The sequence below is a fragment of the Leptidea sinapis genome, chromosome 13 (genome assembly GCF_905404315.1).
Source record: "Leptidea sinapis chromosome 13, ilLepSina1.1, whole genome shotgun sequence".
In the NCBI taxonomy this organism is placed as follows: Eukaryota; Metazoa; Arthropoda; class Insecta; order Lepidoptera; family Pieridae; genus Leptidea; species Leptidea sinapis.
Genome location: NC_066277.1, coordinates 7,291,423 through 7,312,352, shown reverse-complemented (window position 1 = coordinate 7,312,352; position 20,930 = coordinate 7,291,423). Strand labels below are relative to the sequence as shown.

General features: G+C 34.1%; 2 protein-coding genes across 2 annotated transcripts in view; one reads left to right on the top strand and one right to left on the bottom strand.

Annotated features, from left to right (window-relative positions):
- Positions 1 to 20,930, bottom strand: part of LOC126967555 (SKI family transcriptional corepressor 2) — a 51,651-nt gene that overhangs the window by 17,921 nt on the left and 12,800 nt on the right. Inside the window, exons 2-8 of the mRNA XM_050812083.1 lie at positions 14,499 to 14,592; positions 13,735 to 13,960; positions 12,768 to 12,909; positions 11,533 to 11,787; positions 10,603 to 10,769; positions 9,655 to 9,781; positions 8,516 to 8,699 (exon numbers count right to left, since the gene is read on the bottom strand). Of these exons, the coding sequence (XP_050668040.1) occupies positions 8,516 to 8,699; positions 9,655 to 9,781; positions 10,603 to 10,769; positions 11,533 to 11,787; positions 12,768 to 12,909; positions 13,735 to 13,960; positions 14,499 to 14,591 (1,194 nt within the window). The 5' untranslated portion in view covers position 14,592. The remainder of the gene's footprint in view (positions 1 to 8,515; positions 8,700 to 9,654; positions 9,782 to 10,602; positions 10,770 to 11,532; positions 11,788 to 12,767; positions 12,910 to 13,734; positions 13,961 to 14,498; positions 14,593 to 20,930) is intronic.
- Positions 3,688 to 6,873, top strand: LOC126967538 (zinc finger BED domain-containing protein 4-like). Its single transcript, XM_050812060.1, has 2 exons — positions 3,688 to 4,497; positions 5,064 to 6,873. The coding sequence occupies exons 1-2, from the start codon at positions 4,278 to 4,280 to the stop codon at positions 6,767 to 6,769; spliced, it is 1,926 nt and encodes a 641-aa protein (XP_050668017.1). The 5' UTR covers positions 3,688 to 4,277; the 3' UTR covers positions 6,770 to 6,873.

Below are 20,930 nucleotides of genomic sequence, written 5' to 3'. Positions count from 1 at the left end.
AAAGCGACATCTCTACGAAACGCAAAATACTGTTATATTTATACTGTGTCTCATGCGGAGCGCGATGTGTTTACGTAATAGCTTTCATAAGTACTTAATTCGATTATTTCCATTCAATTGTTTAATAAATTATGAAAATTGTAATCTGGACGGTGTAGTTTTTGTTTTCATTATTGTTTTTCTCTAATTAAGCCGAAGTGATTTTGTTTCAAGCTTGGTTTCTGAATAATTTAATGATAATAGATTATATTATTGTTTTCATATTCAACAATTTTTTGTATATTTCTCACGTCTCCCGTCTGACAGATGCCAATTTTCCAGCTATATTTTTATGGCCCCAACGTAATGGGGCCAGACGATTATCGTATAACGAGCACAATTAAAGATTCTGTGCTGCAACTGAGGATTTCCTCACAGATGAACTTGATACCAGTTTAGACTTTTTACATCGACACAACCGTAATTTGGACATGTTTGATCTCGCTACAGGCAACCTTGGACGAAAATATTTATAGTTTATTCAACTATAGTTGATATCTGTGGAGTGCCTTAGAGTTTAAGATTAAATCCTGTTGGAATTCTTGAGTATACGATGCATTTTGATCTTTGGTGTGGTATAGTAGCATTCAAATTGGGTATGGAACAGTAAAATAATTGACAATAGCTGTCTCTCCCGTGAAATAGGTTCCGTACATATATATAACATAGAAAATAATAATTATTTTTATACTAAAGCTTGAATAAAGGATGATTTTGGGACATTCAAGCTTGGAGTATACTCCCACCTCAAAGGCCTGCAACGCACCTCTAGACCCCTGGTGTTGTCAATGCCCATGGGAAGTTGTCTCACAAATTCGGATCACATGAGCATTTTGCTCGTTGCTCTTATTAAAAAAATGCCATGCATCTTGCTCGATTTCAAAATTATTCGCGATATATTTACTATTTTTTTACTGAAAATAAGGGACGAGACGAGCAGGACGTTCAGCTGATGGTAATCTATACGCCCTACCCATTACAATGCAGTGCCGTTTAGGATTCTTGAAAAAACCCAAAAATTCTGAACGGCACTATAATTGCGCACTTCACCTTGAGACATAAGATGTTAATTCTCATTTGCCCAGTAATTTCACTAGCTACGGCGCCCTTCAGACCTAAACACAGTAACGTTTACACATTACTGCTTCATGGCAGAAGTAGGCGCCGTTGTGGTACCCATAATCTAGCCGCCTTCCTGTGTAAAGGAGCCTCGACTAGTCTCAGAATCTTTCCAATAATCGTGTTTTTTATGCATTGCTTTATAAAAGACATTACTTATATTATTTCAATGCAGTACTATGTTTTTATTTGATTTGAACAATTCCAAAGATTTATTCAAAACAACATTTCTCAAAGTAAAACATAGCCATAAGCCCCCATGCTTAATAAACATATTACCCAATGACGTAATAACTGAAGACTTAAATAGTCCGCTTACGGCACAAGAATAACATCAATAAAACTAAGTAGCGAGTGATCAAATAATTATCAACCCTTCCCTTTGAAGGGATTACGATCCATAGTAATTACTTACCCTCGGCTCATTCATTAGAGAAGCTCTGACGCCTTTTCATCAACAGGTAAATAACTTGCTGTTTAGAGTTTAGGTATACAATATCTAGTGGAATGGTTTATTAGGACTTTTGTATTTTCAACTGTTTTCAATAATCTTCTTAATTTTTATGTACGTTTTTGTAAGAGATCAATTCAAATTCAAGTATTTTTATTCAAAATTGGATTTTAAATCTTTTATTGGATTTTAAAAACTACTCATTCGAAAAAAGGTGCCCCAGACTTGAGAAAAACGGCTGCAAGAAACTCTTCGAGTTTCTTCTTATTATTTTAATAAAATTTATTTATTTAAATAGCATGCGAGCAACTGCTCGCATGTAACATTTGACATAGAGCAACTGCTCTATTCCCGATCTGTGGTATGATTAGGAAAGTCATGTTATAACCCTTTAACCATATAAACGCTATTTTCCATTTTATTTAATTTAACAATATATATTTTGTTAAGTAAATTTTCTGAGATCATGTTGTAAAAGCATATATATTGCCCAACGAAAGATTTAATAACTCGATTTAACCGAGTAGTAGGCATAACAAGTTAATGTTTGTTCCTGGTATTAATTACCATTTTGATTATGTCAGTTTCTTGAAAATTTGCTAATGTGCATTGGAGTATCAAGAATATATTGAGAGGCAACAGTTAAAATCTTTATTTTTATTTCTTTAAGATTTGGGTTATAATATATAGCTCGAATAGCCCTTTTCTGTAGCACAAACAATATAATTATATCGGCTGCATTCCTGTGAAAGTAAGTAAACTAGTTCCGCCGTGTCTATGTCGGTAAAAAGTAAAATCTTTTTAGCCGCGTCTGATGCAGAACTAAGTCTATTATCCATTCCTTCAATATGGGGGCACCATTATTATTAGGAATCAAGAGTAATGCCAAGAAATATAGCCGTATGCACTGCACTGGTTTTAGCACCTTATAAATCATGTAACATTTGACATAGTTAATTTTATACATTTAGTATTGTTGTTATTTAAAAATTATTGTTTATTGGAGCTAAACATTGTTTGCTTCGTCATACGTATCTTTTTTTTCCCCATTTGAATATGAGTGAGGCGTCATTCGCCAACGATAAGACTGTGTTTTTTCTACGAGTTAAATTAGTAGATCATTAATGTAAATAAGGAAGAGGAAAGGTCCAAGATTAGAGCCTTGTGGTACCCCGATACTGAGAATAGCCATTCACATCGACTTTCTGAATTCTATTGGTGAAATATAACCTTAGAAGATCGAGCGCAGTTCGTTTTATGCCATAGTGATAAAGCTTCCTAGGCAGCGTTGAATGTGACAACAATAATAACAAAACTCTTACATATATCACAGAAGATATCAAGCGCATTCTATGATTCCTCCCAGGCCTATAATATTCTTGATTATCTTATTGTTAGTTGATATCATTGATTATTATTAATTCATATTAAAAGTAAAGAGGCATTACAAAAATGTATGAATGTAATAGTACTCAAAACCTCTTTTTAATATTTTTCTATCTTACTCTCTCTCTCAATACTTTCATCCACATTCAATCTATTTTCACATCATATCACGCGTCATTTCATCATTTCAGTCAAACTACCTCCATCATTTACAAAAAAACAGAAATTAGCTGTCTCAATGATTACGTTCTGCATTGTTAGCTTATAAAATGAAACCGCACTCTATAATGAATCCACGTAACGAGGCAAACTTTTATTCACAGAAAATCCTCAATTAATTGGTCCCGTGAAATCGGATTGGTAGTAAATTAAACGTTTTCTCTTATTTAAAATCGAAATGGAGTCGATTTGGATTCATCCCGGCGGTAATTACTGAGTTTACGACGTGCGATGTAATCATAATGTAACTTCCGCCACCGGTACTCCCTGGGGCACACGGAGAGTTGAGGCTCAAACAATACTATAGTACACGGAGTACTGTAAAAAATGGAATATATGAAATATATTTTACCGTCATATTCTGAGATGTTTAATGCTTTTTCCGTGATATCGTCTTAAAGAAAAGTTGTTTTCAAAGCGCAATAAGTTTTAAAGCTGTTCTTAACAAGACCTTTCCAAAGATATTTGGGGGTCTGTACCAGGGATGTTGCGAACATTCGCATCTGCATCCGCAAATGCGGAACATCCGCATTGTTTTGGACATCTGCATCTGCTTCCGCATCCGCATTAATCAATGCGAATGTTCATGCGGATGCGAATATTATACAAGTAGCGACAAGAAAGAAATTGGGCGGGGCCGGTGATTGACGCGTGCCGGTCGCACGTGACAATAACCAATGGGAGCGAAGAAATTAGTGACAAGATTCGACACGTTTGTTTGTTTTCGCTAGTGCATCATTTGTTTGTTCCTTTCCTTGCAAGTGGAAGTGAATAAATACGTGTTTGTTTGCGTTGTGAAGTGAAAGTGAACTACTTATCGTATCATAAAGATAAATAGGTATTTTTAATGTTATTGTGATACAGTGTGTAAATAAGAAGAGTTTACAAGAAAACTTTATATTATTTAAGACTAATATCCATAAGATCACAGGGTAACTTCTATTATATTACGCCGGTAATACGTTTTATTGTAGGAAAAAATATCGTTTTATGACGAAATTCGTTATTTTTCCAGTGTGATTCCCGTTATTGATAGTTTATCTATCTAACTATTTAGTCAACAATGTCACCACCGACCAAAAGTAATGTATGGGATTATTTTGAACCAAATAAAGAAGACCAGGATAAAGCTGATTGTAAAATATGCAAAAAAAGCTACTCTCGCAAGGGCCGCACCACGTCGTCTTTAAAAAACCATCTTAAGTCGATGCACTCAGAAGAATTTTCTACATTTGAGAACATTAGTAAAGAAAAAAAATTACAACAGATGAAATCTGACGCAAGTAAGTTTCATAATTAATAGTTTTAATTAATTAATATTTACTTGAGGCATTGTTTGGTTAGTTTAATAAAAGAATAGTTTTAGTTGTGGTTTATTGGCTAAGTTTCCACTCAATATTATAGTTATTTGCTGTCATATAAAACGTCAGTTGTAAAAAGACTAATATATGTAATTCATTTATCTACTTTTTTATTGTTTCAAAATAAAACAACCTGTACATAAATGTATATTTTTAATATGATATTAAAATATGAATAGTGAATTACTTAACTCAAAAACTATTCGGCTGATTGCAAAAATTTTATCACTATCAAAAAGTGTACCTTTTCTTTTTAGTGTAGTTTAGCTTCACGCTATATTTAATGTTAATGCCAGAAAACATTAGGGATCCTTCCTTCTTATAAATATTTATAAGGAATAAACTCCTTTTATTTTTATTTTTTGCAATATAAGTTGGACATTTGATAGAAAGGTTTTCTGGTGTTTTAAAATGTCCTCACTTTTTAATTACTTTTAAGTAAATAGTTTTTTACAACGAAAATTTTTATTTATTTGTGTATTTTTCAGATAAAGTTACCACTCCTCTGCAAGAATCAAAGAAACAACTTTCATTAGAGGAAATGGTTCTAAAAGAAAAGAAGTGGGACGTCAATAACTTGAATTCTAAAAAAATTGATAAACTCATTGGAGAAATGATTGCACTTCAAAATTTGCCGTTTAATTTTGTTGAAGGGCTAGGTTTTCGTAGACTGATGCAAGAATTAGCACCAAGATATAACTTTAGGGGACGCAATTTTTTTACAGATTTTGTATGCAAGGAATTATATAGCAAAGTGGCTCAAAAAGTTAAAGGATTAATCGAAAATTTTGATAACATGTCGTTTACGTCTGACATTTGGTCGGATCCTAGCTCAAACGCTTCTTTGCTTAGCCTGACTTGCCATGGAATTGCAGAAAACTTTGATAGATCATCGATAATATTGAAATGTGAGACATTTGACGGCCGTCACACTGGTGACATAGTTGCTGAAAAATTCAGTAACATGCTTTCTGAATGGAACATTAAAAAACAACAACTGCATTGCCTAATCAGAGATGAAGGGTCTAATATGAAACGAGCCGCGCGATTAGCAGCATTAAATGATATAGACTGTACTGTTCACAAGATACAACTGGCTATCCGTAGTTGTTTAGGTTCTCAAGAAAACATAAAAATACTAAAACAAAAATGTAAGAGAATTACGACCCATTTCAATCACTCTACCATTGCCCAGAAACAACTGCAATCAATTCAGGACAGACTGAATCAACCGCACCTGAAAGTGTTTCAAGATTGTGTAACACGATGGAACAGTACATTCTACATGTTCGAGCGTTTTTCAAAGATAAAGGATGCTCTGAGCCTTTACATGAATGATAATGAAATTGACCCTATTCTACCAGAAGAATGGAAAATGATTGAAAGTTTCATTCAATTACTGGGACCTTTTGAGGAAGCAACACGGGAACTGAGCAGCTCTTCTGCTCTTATTTCATCTGTGATACCGATAATACAAATGCTTGAAAAAAAAGTTGATGACTATTTATATTTAACAAGATCGCAAGAGTTTGATCCGATTCGTCAGGCTGTAACGACTTTGAAAAACGAACTTTCTACAAAGTTTTCTAGCTTGGGAGAAAACAATTTATATACCATCGCTACCTACTTAGATCCTCGCTATAAGCACAAATTTTTCACACCGGTGACTGAAGAAAAGATTAAAGATGACATTTTAAAAATGATAAATATTGAGAATGACAATTTTGAATCAGTTAATACCAATGCCAAAAGGGCTAAAATAACTGATTGCATGGAAAATGAAACAGAACAACTAGGACCAGGGACTTCAGGTTTCAACAAAAAGCCATGCTTAAAAAACGACCTGGCTATGATGTTAGATTCGTCGAGTGAAGACGAAAGTCAAGATGAGCCAGAAAATAGTAGCGTTGAAGCTGTATTAAAAAAAGAGTTACTTGCTTACCGTACTAAAAAAAGAATAAATGTGAGTGAAAATCCTTTAAACTGGTGGAGTGTACATCGAGGGGAATTCAAGGTATTATCGCCGATAGTACGAAGATTTTTATCTGCTCCACCGGGCAGTGTTCCTAGCGAACAACTATTTAGTAGCGCGGGATTAATTTACGAACCTCTGCGTAACAGACTAGAACCAGAAAAGGCGGCAATACTACTCTTCATCAAGTATAATGCTCCTATTTTTAAATTCAACTACTGATATAAAAAACAGAAGGTGTTCAGTTACATTATACATGACTTATATTTTTAACATAAAAATAAGTACTTAATTATGTTTGATTACAATAAAAATGTTAATAATTACGTTGTCATTGTTTTAATTCTTCATGGATAGACTTTATTTACATAATATCTTATACATCCGCATCCGCATCTGCATCCGCGGATGTGAGCCTGCTAAACTCCGCATCCGCATCCGTATCCGCGGATGTGAAAATATCGGCATCTGCAACATCCCTGGTCTGTACCTATTGCGGTTGATGAGGAATAAAATTTAATAACGCTGTCTTTGCGATTTATATACGACTATATCGATTACTAGCTTTTTCCCGTGACTCCGTCCGCTTGGAATTGTAACAATTCCAAATCAATTGGGCATCACATTTTATTTTTTAGCATACTTTGCAAATAATACGCATTCAGACTTTTCAGATTTTTTAGCATACTTTGCAAATAATACGCATACAGACTGCTGCGGCTAAAACTATAAATAACTATTAATTGCTTATTTAAATACATTTTTATAAACTACTTTATTTTGTGTTTACATCCTTTGCTAAAACATAAAAATTTTGCGGGTTTGATTCTTAAAGTACCTACTCCTGTTAGATACTCTTAAGCGTACTATTTTTTTTCCTTTCATCCCTTATTTCAACCCTACACGGGTCGAAATTTCAAAAACGCTAGAAAAAATATTTATTTATTTCTTATCAAGTACCTAAATACAAAGTTTCATAGTGGCATCTTTGATAATGACGAACTACCATACAAAATTCCACCCCCTATTTTAAGGCCTCCAAACCTATTATTGAAGATAAAAGGTAGCCTATGACTTTATTAAATTTCATCAAAATCGTTTTTGTAGTCTAGACGTGATTGCGTTACAAACAAACTTACATTCACATTTATAATATTTGTAGGGATTACTACTACACCATATATCTTATATCATTTCTATTACCTTGTTATTAAAATTAATTTATATCTAATTACTTTATATTTAATCTAGCATCACATACAAAATAAATAAGTATTCACATCCGATTCTTAACAAGAAAACAAACAAGAAGACACTTCAGCTTTATAATACCTAATATGGATATAAAAATTGATTTATCGACTCGATATAATGCCAAAGCAATAAAAATCTTACTATAGTGAAACAACAAAAGCAATAAACAAATCAACGAATAATAACATTTAAAATAAAAACGGGAACTCTAATCGGGGATTAGGAAGCGACGGAGGGGTTCCGGTTGTGTGATTCGAGAAATTTCTACAACTTTTAAATTGGTTTCTACCCGAGCTCGGTTTGCTTCGAATACGAATGGCACTGGATAATGCGATTGCTTCAATACTTACGTGTATTAATGCATCTTTCAGACGTTTTACTATTTAACTTTTATTGGAAAAACTTATTGAGAATCGTTTTTGAAGTTTATTATTAAAACTTGTGAATCTATTCAAATAATAATACAATCCTGTTATACCTGAATATACGACTGAAGTGAAAAGTGACTTTCTTTCTCTTTAAAGCTCAACTTTTTCTAACGTGGGTAGTAAATGGTAAAACATATGACTTTTGACATTCATAAATGTAATTTCTGAGACCTAAATAATAAAGTGGTATTGATTTGATTTGAAGTTGCTTATGCTTTTTTGATGCTGACAGTATGCCTAGTAAACTTCCACGTAGTGAGGTATAGTCACTGTTTAACTGACTCACCAATTCCTTGGTCTGGTCGTCTTCAGTGGTCTCAATGTCTACGCTGACATCGCTGTCGTGGTCGCTCTTTGTGGAACGCGCGGGCGACGAGCGGGCTGATAAGCGGAGCGGAGAGCGTGGCGGTGATTGAAGCGGAGATAGTATTGGCGAACGACTAACTTGTGGCGATCTTGTGCTTGGAGATCTGTTGAGCAAAATTTACAGTAATTTCTCAAGCTCATTTAACCATTTTCGTTGAAGTGATTTTATCATGTAGAAAGAATTTATGGAATTAGATCGATACAAATTTATAGAGCTATATCAAATTAGAAAAAGAAACATAATTTATTTATTTATTGGTAATCAACATCGTTACAGTAATTATATAGACAATAATATAAAACATAATGCATAAAGCTATAATAGATTATATTGTTTTACAATAGTTTTACAACAAGCTGTATTACAGAGCAACAGCTACCTTTTGTGTGAATATTGTTAAAAAACGGCACAATACTACTGAAAATAAGAATAGAAATCTATACAAACTATATATAAATGCAAGTGCTGGAAGAGGTCGATCATGGTTAATGAGATCGAAAACGTATCAAAAAGGGTCATAAGCATCAAGAACTTGAATTAAATGGTTAATATAATCGAGGAACGGTAAATCAAAATCCAAAATACCCTTCTTTTTTAAAAGGAGAACATAAGAGCGACCTTATTGAGTGCTACCGTCCATACTCTTTTAGAACTCAAAAAATCAAAAGAATTTTGCCGGACTTTTTTGTTTTCTCCAGATTTTTAAAAATACCCATGTCATATCGATCAGGAAAAACCCAGATAACCGCGCTCTGGAGGAAAGGATGAAGGAATTCAGAGGCAGAATTCAGGTCAAACAGCTGTTTGGGAGACAACCGCGATTGTATAATATTAGTGACCAGGCTTAGGTCAGTCTGCAATGAAAATTCATTCTAGGCGAGAGCAGCAAAATTTTCGTTCAAATGTAGTCGTTAATTGTAAATAAACTCGATGGACATAATGATGTAAAAGATAGAAATAATCTGCTACCATTAAACGAATCCACAGCGCCTTCATTAATGAATCACAAAAATAACGCGCCATAATAGAGTACCGCTAATTAAGTATAATAAGCTTACCTATTAGGAGATCGGTTTGGGGAGGTGAGTGGAGAAGTCTGAGGAGAATCAAGCCGATGTCCAATGACGGGACGAAATGCACGAGGCTCGTCCATTGCTCCGACTCCACTTAACGCAGTCAGTGCCCCTGAACCAATAACAGTTTGCCTTAGTAAGATTAGTATCTTGGCTCAAATTTTGCGATATCTAACACTTTACAATTTAGATGGTGAATGGACCGCATAACGACGCGTAAAATTCTGGCAGTCTTACTTTAAGTAAGCTACTGGCATCTCAACCTTGCCTAATACTTCTGGAGTCTCCACAGGTACCTTATCGTGGAGTTGCCAAGTTGCCAATGGTAAAGGATGACATCTTCCCACGACAGACATGCTCTAATAAAGGGGCTGTCGGATAAACTTTTAGGATTCAAAGGCGTAAGCATGTACATCCTGAAGCAGAGGTGTATTCAAATTGATTATAAGTCAGGGTTTTAGCGTTATTAATGCATGGTATTCATCCAACATGCCAGCCTCGACAAAGTTCCTGTTATTTTGGTGGTGTTTCCAGGTTGATAGACACCTTTCCAAAAACGCGCAGTTTCTGGATTGGAGCAAAAACGAAAAACATCAGTGATCAGTTATTGAAAACTAAAATATGTAGGAACCTCATAAAATCACTTTCTTTAAATCCACACACGAAAATCAAGTATTCGGGTCTTTTAATTTTAATCAATACGATAAAGTCTATCAAATTGTTTCTGGCCATGGAAAAGATATTGAAGCTTTTTTGACTGCTTGGCATCATTACAGAGCTATTCTATCAAAAGTAAAATTAAAGTTTGTAAATATATATTATAAGGTCTTAATTTCAGTTTTGCATTGTTTTTTTTTAAATCATTCAGCAATCAGTAGTACTGATAAAATTGAAGAATTTATTTCAATTGGCTCTGTTCTATTAATATCAAACCTGGTGTCCAAAGGGTGGGTTTAAGCCACGGCAGGGCATAAGGTAAGGGCAACCTAGCTCCCCACACGTAGTCAGCAAGTCTGGGCACCGGTGTATGAGCGTTGGGTGGACTTGAAGCCACTCGTTTACTTTCACTGCTTTCTTCTGGTCTGCGAATAGGAAACCTTCTGAAGCACAATTTTAGGCTGCACTTATTTAACTTACAAATGGTATGATGGATTCAATAATTTCCCTAAGCCCTACAATATCTTTGAAGAGTTATTCATTATTATGTTTTTGAATCATAGTATGCATTATGCCGAGCAAAAACCTTGATAAAAACCATAATTTAGAGCTGTCTCTTCATCATTATCTATATTTTATATTTTTATATAATATTTACATATTATATTAATAATATTTAGTCAAAGGTAGTTTGTTTACAAAGGAGAATGACCAGCATTATATGGAGCTTGGGCACGAATAAATATTTTTGTGTTTCGATAAATGTTAGCATATAATAAAGCTTAATAATTTTGTTTTCATTCATAAAATAATTTTCTGGTTGGAATCCCAGATTCAGGGAAAAACAATTATAAAGAATGTTAGGTTAGGTATGTTTGTTAAAAATTTTACCAGTGGGAGGCTCCTTTACACAGGATGCCGGCTAGATTATGGGTACCAAAAGGCGCCTATTTCTGCCGTGAAACAGGAATGTGTAAGCATTACTGTGTTTCGGTCTGAAGGGCGCCGTAGCTAGTGAAATTACTGGGCAAATGAGACTTAACATCTTATGTCTCAAGATGACGAGCGCAATTGTAGTGCTGCTCAGAATTTGTGGATTTTTCAAGAATCCTGAGCGGCACTGCATTTTTATGGGTAAGGCGTATCAATTACCGTCAGCTGAACGTCCTGCTCGTCTCGTCTCTTATTTTCATAAAAAAAACTTACCTAGAAGCAGAGAGCATCCGCTTCCTTGTACCACCGTTAAACATAGCCTTAACATCTTCCCAAGCATGAACGACTTCTACTGGCGGAGTGCCACTCAACTTCATGTGCCGTCTCCAAGAGTTGAAGTTAGCCGCATCAGGTTGCACGTATTTATCTCCAGGACCAACACGGTGGGAGTGGAAAATGAATTTATTTGGTGAAAAGAACAGTCCACAGTACGTGCATTTTATGCATTTTGCTCTGGAGGAGTTATACCTGACAAAATAATATTACAGTGAGACAATTTGTGTTGGAATTAGGTGGCATCAAGCGCATCGTACTTTTCAAATTTAATAATAGTACATTACGATACAAGTGCGCAAAGTAAGTACCTACGTGCGCACGAGTATCGTATATTATTTTTCCTATTAAGTTGCGCAAAGTTCGACCACTATAATTATGTTCAAACATTCCCGCACGCTCTTGTAAACGTGTGGGAAAGTAGTACTTTGCAACCGCAAATGCATGCGCAAAATCAAACTTTGCGTACGATTATAGGAAAATATTTTTATATTCATCCGATGCATACAACTTATTGCTATCGATATAAGTCCCCTTTCTATTAGGACCTTGTACCACTACCGGCGATAAACGACTTTTTGCAGAATTAACTTAATTATGTAAGAATTAAACAATATGTCACGTTGCTCTTCATAATATTTTTTTAAATAATTAATTTTAATTAAACTCAGGCAAAGTTAAGTACTTTGTTTGAGTTTATTTATTCAGTACAAATAAAATGGGTACTAAACATTGTTTAGTATGTTTTTTTTTTTAAATAGTTATAGCTAGTGACTGGTGCGCTTCGCTTCCTAACCTGAACAAATGCATTTATACATTTCATAACAACATTAAAAACCTTTTCTTATTACACAATTTGATAAGAACTCAAATCACAGCAGAACTAAGAATTCAAACTGTGCCAAAAACTTATTTCATAGAATTTCAATGATTTATACAAAAATAATATTAAGGGTCACCAATAGAAATAAAAACAATTCTATCTCTCAAGTTGGAACAAACTGACGACGGTGTGCAAGTCGGTTCAGTAATATTGGAGTACATCGCGGACAATAAAAGGTTACACGAAATTCTTAAATAATATAAAGCGATATATTGCGTCCTAGTTTTGGAACAAAATAAAGCTGCTTCACAGCTCAGATTAGGATCAGTTTGTGATTAACTGGTGTATTTACCGTGCAGGTAGGAAGGCTCCTCGGCATCCCCAAGCGCATTCGTGGTGGACAGCAAACGCGAAGTCATCAGGGAGGCGAGGTGGAGCGTTGTCGCCGAGGAACGATTTGCAGAGACGCTCAGCTTCCCGTCTAGTTATCATTCCTGTTTACATTTAGATATAATACAATTAGTATAAAACGCATGTATTTTCTCAAAATTGATTCCTTTAGAATTCTTTTTGATGTCATTTCTAATATACTAGATACTACTACCGCTTCGGCAACAAATGGCGCTCTGAGAGAGACTCTTTTTTTTTGCGCTTTTTTTTAATTAATAATACTGTCAGTGCTATTGCTATAAAATAAACGTAATCTAGTCTCAGGCTGTCCGATCACTTAGATATTCAGCTGTGGAGTAGTAGGATTTACGACAGAGCCATTTATTAATAAATCATTTAAATTTATTTATAAATAATGCCTGAACAGTGGCTGGGGCTTTATCATAAAAGTGTACACATTTACCCATAAAGCTATTATGTAACTTATGAAGCCTACTAGAATTAGTTGCAAGCTATCCCTTATTTCTAGTGTTATAATAATATCATATTTAAGTCCTTCTAACGGACTTCAAAAATATTAGGTTTCCATGTCAACATTTTTGAACGTCTTCTTTTATTTAAGTATATACTTTCGGGTTGGTTTTATTACGAGAATTCTTCAAGATTTGATGACTTAAACCACGACTAATTGAGTGAAAACTTCAAATTTTAAAATAAGGTCGGGGAAAGTATTTTATTTATTAACCGCGAACAGAATTACAAGTAAACAAATAACATAACAGGTCTTATGTGCTAAGAATACATTATAATAGCTGATTGGACGTGGAAGATGTTTTAGTAGTAGATACTTCTAAGATTAATCTACAGCAAGAAAGAAGAAAGAGAGTGTACAATTTATAATATAAGTATAGAGAGAGAATAATCCTTACCACAACGTCTAGATGACACTGGCATTGCTCCAGCTCTTCTCAATATCTCCAGCTGAACTGGAGTACATTGAACACAGGTGATGCCAAGAGCAACGCGCCGGTTGTGTATCTCGTTATAGGAGAACTGTTTCAGCAATGTATTCGATATCTGCGCCAGGCAGAGTCGCTCGATACCCTCGATCACCAGGGAAACTATTGGGACTCCATAAAGAAGGACTGTCCCCACCTGTGACATAGTGTTACTGCATTAAAACCTTGAGACAAACATATGGGTCTGTATCGTAATTGTAAGTTGGAACTTTTGGAAGACGATCATACATATTTTTTCTTATTTACTTATTTATATAATAGTTTACAAAATGTGAACAAATAAAATACATTGTAAAAACTACAGAGGTTTGACCTCAATGCATTATCTTAGTCTACGCCTTATGTTACAAACTAAATATTATAATATATGTAAACTTAAATATAGGTTTAAAAAAAATTAAATATACATAAAACACTTTGAACTTATTACACTTACACACACACACACATTGAACTTATTCCAACTATATGATTTTTTGACATGATGATGGTGGGGATGATATCCTAACTTAATACTTGAATTCTACCAAACTTTGACTACATAATTATATATCTAGATTGCATAATAAGTTCGGTACAGGACATAAAATGAAGTGACGTCTATACGTAACGTCTGCAAACGAGCCATATCAAATCAACGTTGGGTAATTTAAAAACTAACATTCTGTACTTACTTGGTTAGGTTTACTGGTCATCTCCAAGATCTTATGGTCTGAACGTGATTTCAGCGCTTCCCTTGGCGACAGCGCTAGATTTGTCGCTTCCATTCTGTAACAAAACGAAGATACTGAAGCGGTACTACCGTCTAAAGCATCTAGGAAATGTGAAAAATTAATAATACTAAAAAAACACTATAAAACAAAAGTATATCTAATTCTGCCACAAATACTGAAACAAAGAAATAAAAATTCTATTGAAAAAACCATCTATTACTTTTATAGTGTGTTAGTTTAATACATACATATAAAAGTACTGCAAGATGGTTAGTCATTGTTCGTAGTTATTGTTTTATTCTTTAGTTTTTTTTGGTTATTACGTAAGAACATTGTTATTTTTTTATCAGCCTTTTGCTTGTGGCTTTAATTTGTTAAATTTTTTGAGAAATTGTTTTCAAAAGTTTTAGTTTAACAAAGCATGTATATAATACTATTAAGCATGTCGAGTTAGCCTGTAAGTGGAGTATACAACATTATAAAAGAATTTTTAAATGTATCTATAGATTAAGATAGTTTCATGCACGTTGGCTAACTAATAAATAAATAAATAAAATAAATAAAAACAATTTAAAATATAAGAAGCTTATTCAAAGTGGTCTCCATTGGCTGCAATACCGTCCTTTAAACTTTGAGGCCAGTTATCAATAGGAAGATCAGTCACTCCTTCATAACACCTCACTAATACCCCATCAAACCATCACTAAAGTCGGCTAGTGCCTATGTTGCACTCTGTCGACTAATTGGGAAGCCTCCTTAGAGCTTTGGCATAAATATTTTTATTTGTTAAAATGTTGCTGTACCTATTGTAAAAAATTCTCATCCGTAAACAAAAATTTTCTGTGACCTCCATTTCCGCTCCGCTTCAGTATTTGTTTCGATTTTACCACCCTATTCTTTTTTATATTATCAGTTAAGAAATGACCAGCGGGTCTCTGATAGGCTGCAAGTCCTAAGTCATCTTTTAAAATACGCGATATAGTTCTAGGAGCTATCTTCATCTCCCGAGATAAAATCTTTTGCTTTCGGACAGGATTTCTTCGAATTCTTTTCTTTACTGATTTGACCACCTTTTTCGTACGAACACGACGTGGACGGCCAGATCTTTTTCTGTCACAAACAGAGAAGCTCTCATTGTACCTATTAATAAACCGGTACACAAACAATTTACTAATACCAAGCGTATATACTTTGTGTAATGCAGTCACAGTGATTCGGATCTCTATATCACTTCACTCCATTGTAATATCGCAAAATATTGTACAATATAATGGCGCGCAAATGAGAAAACTCAATGAACAATCATTTAAAAATGACAGATTCTAAATTCAAATGAATTATTTTGTTTATTTTTAATTGTAACAGTATTTATGGCCAGACTATGTAAATAAGTTTTAAATACAGAGACTACAACACTATACGTTCTATATCGAAGTCCCAATGGTATATAATAATTACAAATATCATTATGTTTTTTACTGACCCGACAGACGCTGTTCTGTCAATAGAAAGAAAAATGTAAGTATTCGGGAATAATGTAGTATACGCCATCGGAAACACATTTCCGATGTTCGATGATTCAATAACTGTTATTACACATAATAACAGTTATTGAATTAAAAATAAAATAAAAACGTATTTCTGAATGATTTCATAATATACAGTTGTTATAAAATGATAATGATAAATATCGTATTTGTGTTAACAGCTTTTACATTACCTCTTTATGATTGCCAATCTTTTAAAGTATTAAAATGCATATAGTATGTGATACTTAAGAGATAGGCATATTTTATTGGTGACTTTTCTGCAGACCTATGTATATAAGATACACAATTCCATCATACATTATTTTGTTATGTCTCAAAGGCTTCAGCGTTTTTGTTGAAGACTCTCAGGTTTTTTTTTAGACACCTCCAAACAAATATCGTTAATGTATACTAAAATATAAACAAACACTTAACAAATTATATACTAAAACCTTCCCCGAGAAACACGCTATCCATTAGTATAGTGTTTAACTTTATCACGTACAGACAGACAGATAGACGCGGGGGAGGACTTTGTTTTATAATATGTAGTGTTAAATTTGTAGATACATAATATATCCGCTTGACATACGGACTGGAAAGCCACATGAAAGAAGAACAATACTCAAATATAGTTAACAGATACTCAATAATAAGCAGTGACTAAACTATTTAAAAAATGCTTATATCTACTAATATATGATAACTTAACTTTAGGAAATAGAAGTGTTGAATATTTTTTATATTTTTGATTTTAATATTTTTGTGCTAAATTAAATGAGTTTTTTATTACAATATAAGCCTCGGTGGCACAATAGATAGATGAACCAACTTCCAAAAGGAGGAGGTTCTCAATTCGATCGGTATTTTTTTTATGTATGTACACCGATTAATTTGATATTTATAATCCGATTTACGTAATTCTTTAGTTCGATGCGAAATAGATGCCATGGACTAATCCCATAAAAATTTTACATCGTTTGGCCCAGTAGTTTTCATTTTATGAACACTTTTTATGAAAATTTTTGTCTACCTGGATGATATATGTAATTGTTTTTTGTGTACGGCTTTTTTAGGAGTTTTCATTCAGGTTAATTATATTTTAAAATTATTAACTGACTAAAAAGTAAAAAATAAAAAAACCGACTTCAAAAACTGAAAAGTATTAAATAACTAAAAATTTAATTTAAAACACCTCTCATGCAAACCTTTACCTTTAGATATTAATAACATACTATTATTTGTATGTGCTACATATTGATTGCTTTGAAATCGGTGCCAAGCCAAATATAATAAGCTGGTACCAACTAAGCCGCTAAGGATTATTGATAAATAGACAAATTCTTATCGACACCACAATTGTACTCGTCACCTTGAGACTTGATGTTAAGTCTCATTTGCGCAGTAATTTGACTAGCTTCGGCGCCCTTCAGAACGAAACACATTATTGCTTACACATTACTGCTTCATGGCAAAAATTGGCGCCGTTGTGGTACCCATAATCTAGCCTCCGGTGCATCAGAGTCTCCCACTTAGTTGAGAAGTGTACTACTTCTTGTTAAAATAAGTTCTAAAATTTCTACAGCAATGGATGTCAGTCACACAAAATGGCGCATAAGGTGTCTCACATTTTTATAATTATATATATAAAGTCGCAACGCTCATGGTGCTCCTCTGGTGGTCACATACCATGAGGTGACCTCTGAATGCACCATTGTCCCCCTTTTTCATAAAAAACCCTCTCATTATTACCACATGGGCAATAAAACAACAAATCTGTCCGTTATATCTGAATAATCCACACAAAGCGACAATTTCGTAAGTAATAATCGAATATTACACATGACATTAAACCGAGGTATTTCCATAAATAAATCATTACCGCTGAACCGAGAAAACATTCAAGCCAGACAATAAAATACTTTTTCCGAAATCTGTGTGATTTCGTACAAAAATGTCGTTCTAAATTGGCTGTGTGTGAATACACTGTATCGAATATCAATTGGGTTTATTAATGGGGGGCGATAATGTATGGAACACCGCCCCTTTGAGGGTGCTTTTGTTGACAATTTATTTTATTGTAAGTAGCGTAGAGGTGCTACTCGATACCGGCTACCCCGACGTGAGCAATGTTTGTCTAAGTTATAACATTAATTTAGAAGTCCATTTTTTAATAAGGTTTTTATTCAACTATGACGTGATCTAGGTATGTGATCCTCCCGTTATTTTTAACTAATTTTACCGACCGAATATGAAAAATAATTTCTATTAATAACCATTAAAGCTTGTGGTACGTTATTTCGTATATGAAAAAGTTTTTTTAATATTTTTATTTCGCCAAACGGAAGTATTGAGTGCGAGGTTGCCAGACCGATCTGCCAGATAAGTAATCTAGTAAATAAATATCGCGGTAAAGTTTTATCTGGAACTTTTATGTGGCCATTAATTTATCTAGCATATAATAATCTGCTACTTTACATGGACATTGTGAAACAGCTGCTGAATATCGGAAAAATATTATTATGAACAAAATTCATTTTCCCATACCTTTAGTAGTGATTGACACTTTTAATGTCATCTCGAATTTTTTTTTAATGAAAATAAGGGAAGAAACAAGCAGGACGTTCAGCTGATGCTAATTGATACGTCCTGCCCATTACAATGCAGTGCTGCTCAAGATTACTGAAAAACCCAAAAATTCTGAGCGGTACTACAACTGCACTCGTCACCTTGAGACATAAGATGTCAAGTCTCATATGAACAGTAATTTCACTTGCTACGGCGCCCTTCAGACCGCAACTCAATAGTGCTTACACTTTACTACTTCACGGCAGAAATAGGAGCCATTGTGGTACCCATAATCTAGCCGGTATCCGGTGCAAAGGAGCCTCCCTGGTAAAGGTAGTATAGGTAAACATCGTTGCTAATGTTAATATGCAACATTTTGTTTTTATAAAGAGCAAGACATATCTTCTTTTTACTTCTTACATTATTAAACTAGGCCTGAGCGGAGTCAGAGGAAGAGATTAGTATGTTAAAGTTATACGCATTTCGAAAAATTCCACAAACTGCCTGATGTAATTACCACAACTAAATTAGCCATAATTGGAGGCGAAATGAACAGACGCCGATACGGAGGGTGTATATGTGAGGGCGTGAACAGTTAATTTATGTCAGCGATGCGTCTGCACAGAATTGATTGCAGCATGCATTATGATTGCATATGTTAACTTGTGGAATCAGCCGGGACATGGCATTGTTATAATCTATGGTTACAAATAATCAATATTAATGACACATATCATTAAAATTAATTTAAAAATTTAAATAAAGCACTTTCTAAAGGATTAAGACGCGTGTAATTGGAACTGTGGTTTTACATTAGTTTATGCATAAAGTAATATTTTTATAATTTTTTTTGCTAACCCGTCGTTTCGTGACCTTTTCAGAGCACGTTTTCAGAGGTACTGGCATAAACGGCATAAAGTCATTTATTTTCTCAAAATTGATTTCATTAAAATTCTTTTTGATGTCATTTCTAATTCACTAGAAACTACTACCGCTTCCGAAACAAATGTCACTCTGAGAGAGATGAAGCGGCGCAAGAAACTCTGTTGATAGGAGTCGAGATTCTATTTGTCATAGTTGTCATTAGTGTTAGCGCCATTTGTTCCCTCGGAGGTGGTATTTGCTGTAGACATGTTTGAATATTGGCTTTTTATTTTAATTATTAATTTTATAAGTATTTCGGTTGCCATACAGGAATTCTGCAGATGAACAACACGATAGAACCACCATCAATACCGTCGTTAAGCTGAAGACGATACGGCTTGAAAGCTTCCGTAGAGAGGAGAAGGAGGCTCTTAGATGGCAATCCTTGAGGTCAGCAGAATCTGACTGAATTTTATTGATTCAGAGTTTGCTGTTCACATGAACAACCAAACAACTCGATGGTTTCGCTCCAAAAAAAAATACAAAAAATTGTAAGTGTTTTGTACTCTGTTGTATTTTTCTTACCTGGATAAAAATTAAATAAATTCACATAGGTCTAAATATTTAAGGTACACTTTTTGGAAAGCTGTATTCTACAAATGATTCAAGTTTTTTCCCCAGTCTAGTGCCAGTCTCGTGCCAGATTTTGGCGAGACTGTTAACACGTCCTGAGGATGCATCGTGTAGAGGCGAAACACGCGTCGAATTGTTTAAAAACAAATATTGGCGGAATTAACACTAAAGAAAACTTAAATCATTTGTATAATTATGGATTTCCGCAAATTAACGCCTGCTTCAATAAATTTTCTTATGTTGCATTCTAATGAAGAAGTATAGTGTTCATTGCCAAGCATAGAGAGCATAGAGCAACACGGCCAAGCGAATTGTGGTCGATGTTGATCTATTTTGCCAAGATTATTAGAAATTATGACAGATTGATGCCGAAGACTCATAATTGGCTTGTTTGCTGTTGCATTATCATTATCCCATAATATGTATCTTATATATTTTTTGGGCAAAAGAACTGTTATAATATCGTTGTCTGAAACTGGATCTCGAAATATGGACGATGTCATAAATTACACCATAATAAACTTCGACTGTAGTATCTGTACATTGCCGCATTTACTCCAGTTGTTTAAAATATTTTTGGTCAATAAGCTGCAATGTAGAACAGTCATATTCAACATTCAGTTACGTATGTTGAATTTAGAACCCGATTGGACAGTTACAGTTGACATACCACTAAGGAGAAAAGTGTGCTTACATTGTCTTTAAGCACACTTTTGCCATTCCGCTATCAGACTGCGAATGATATGTCCTTATATGTGTATCATCATTGACCACGCTGTAAAATATATTTTTTTGTATG

What these genes read in the sequence shown, in the direction of transcription:
- LOC126967538 (XM_050812060.1), top strand. Translation starts at nt 4,278, where the DNA reads ATGTCACCACCGACCAAAAGTAATGTATGGGATTATTTTGAACCAAAT. An exon ending in ACAGATGAAATCTGACGCAA is followed by an intron (nt 4,498 to 5,063) that starts GTAAGTTTCATA and finishes TGTATTTTTCAG; the next exon opens with ATAAAGTTACCACTCCTCTG.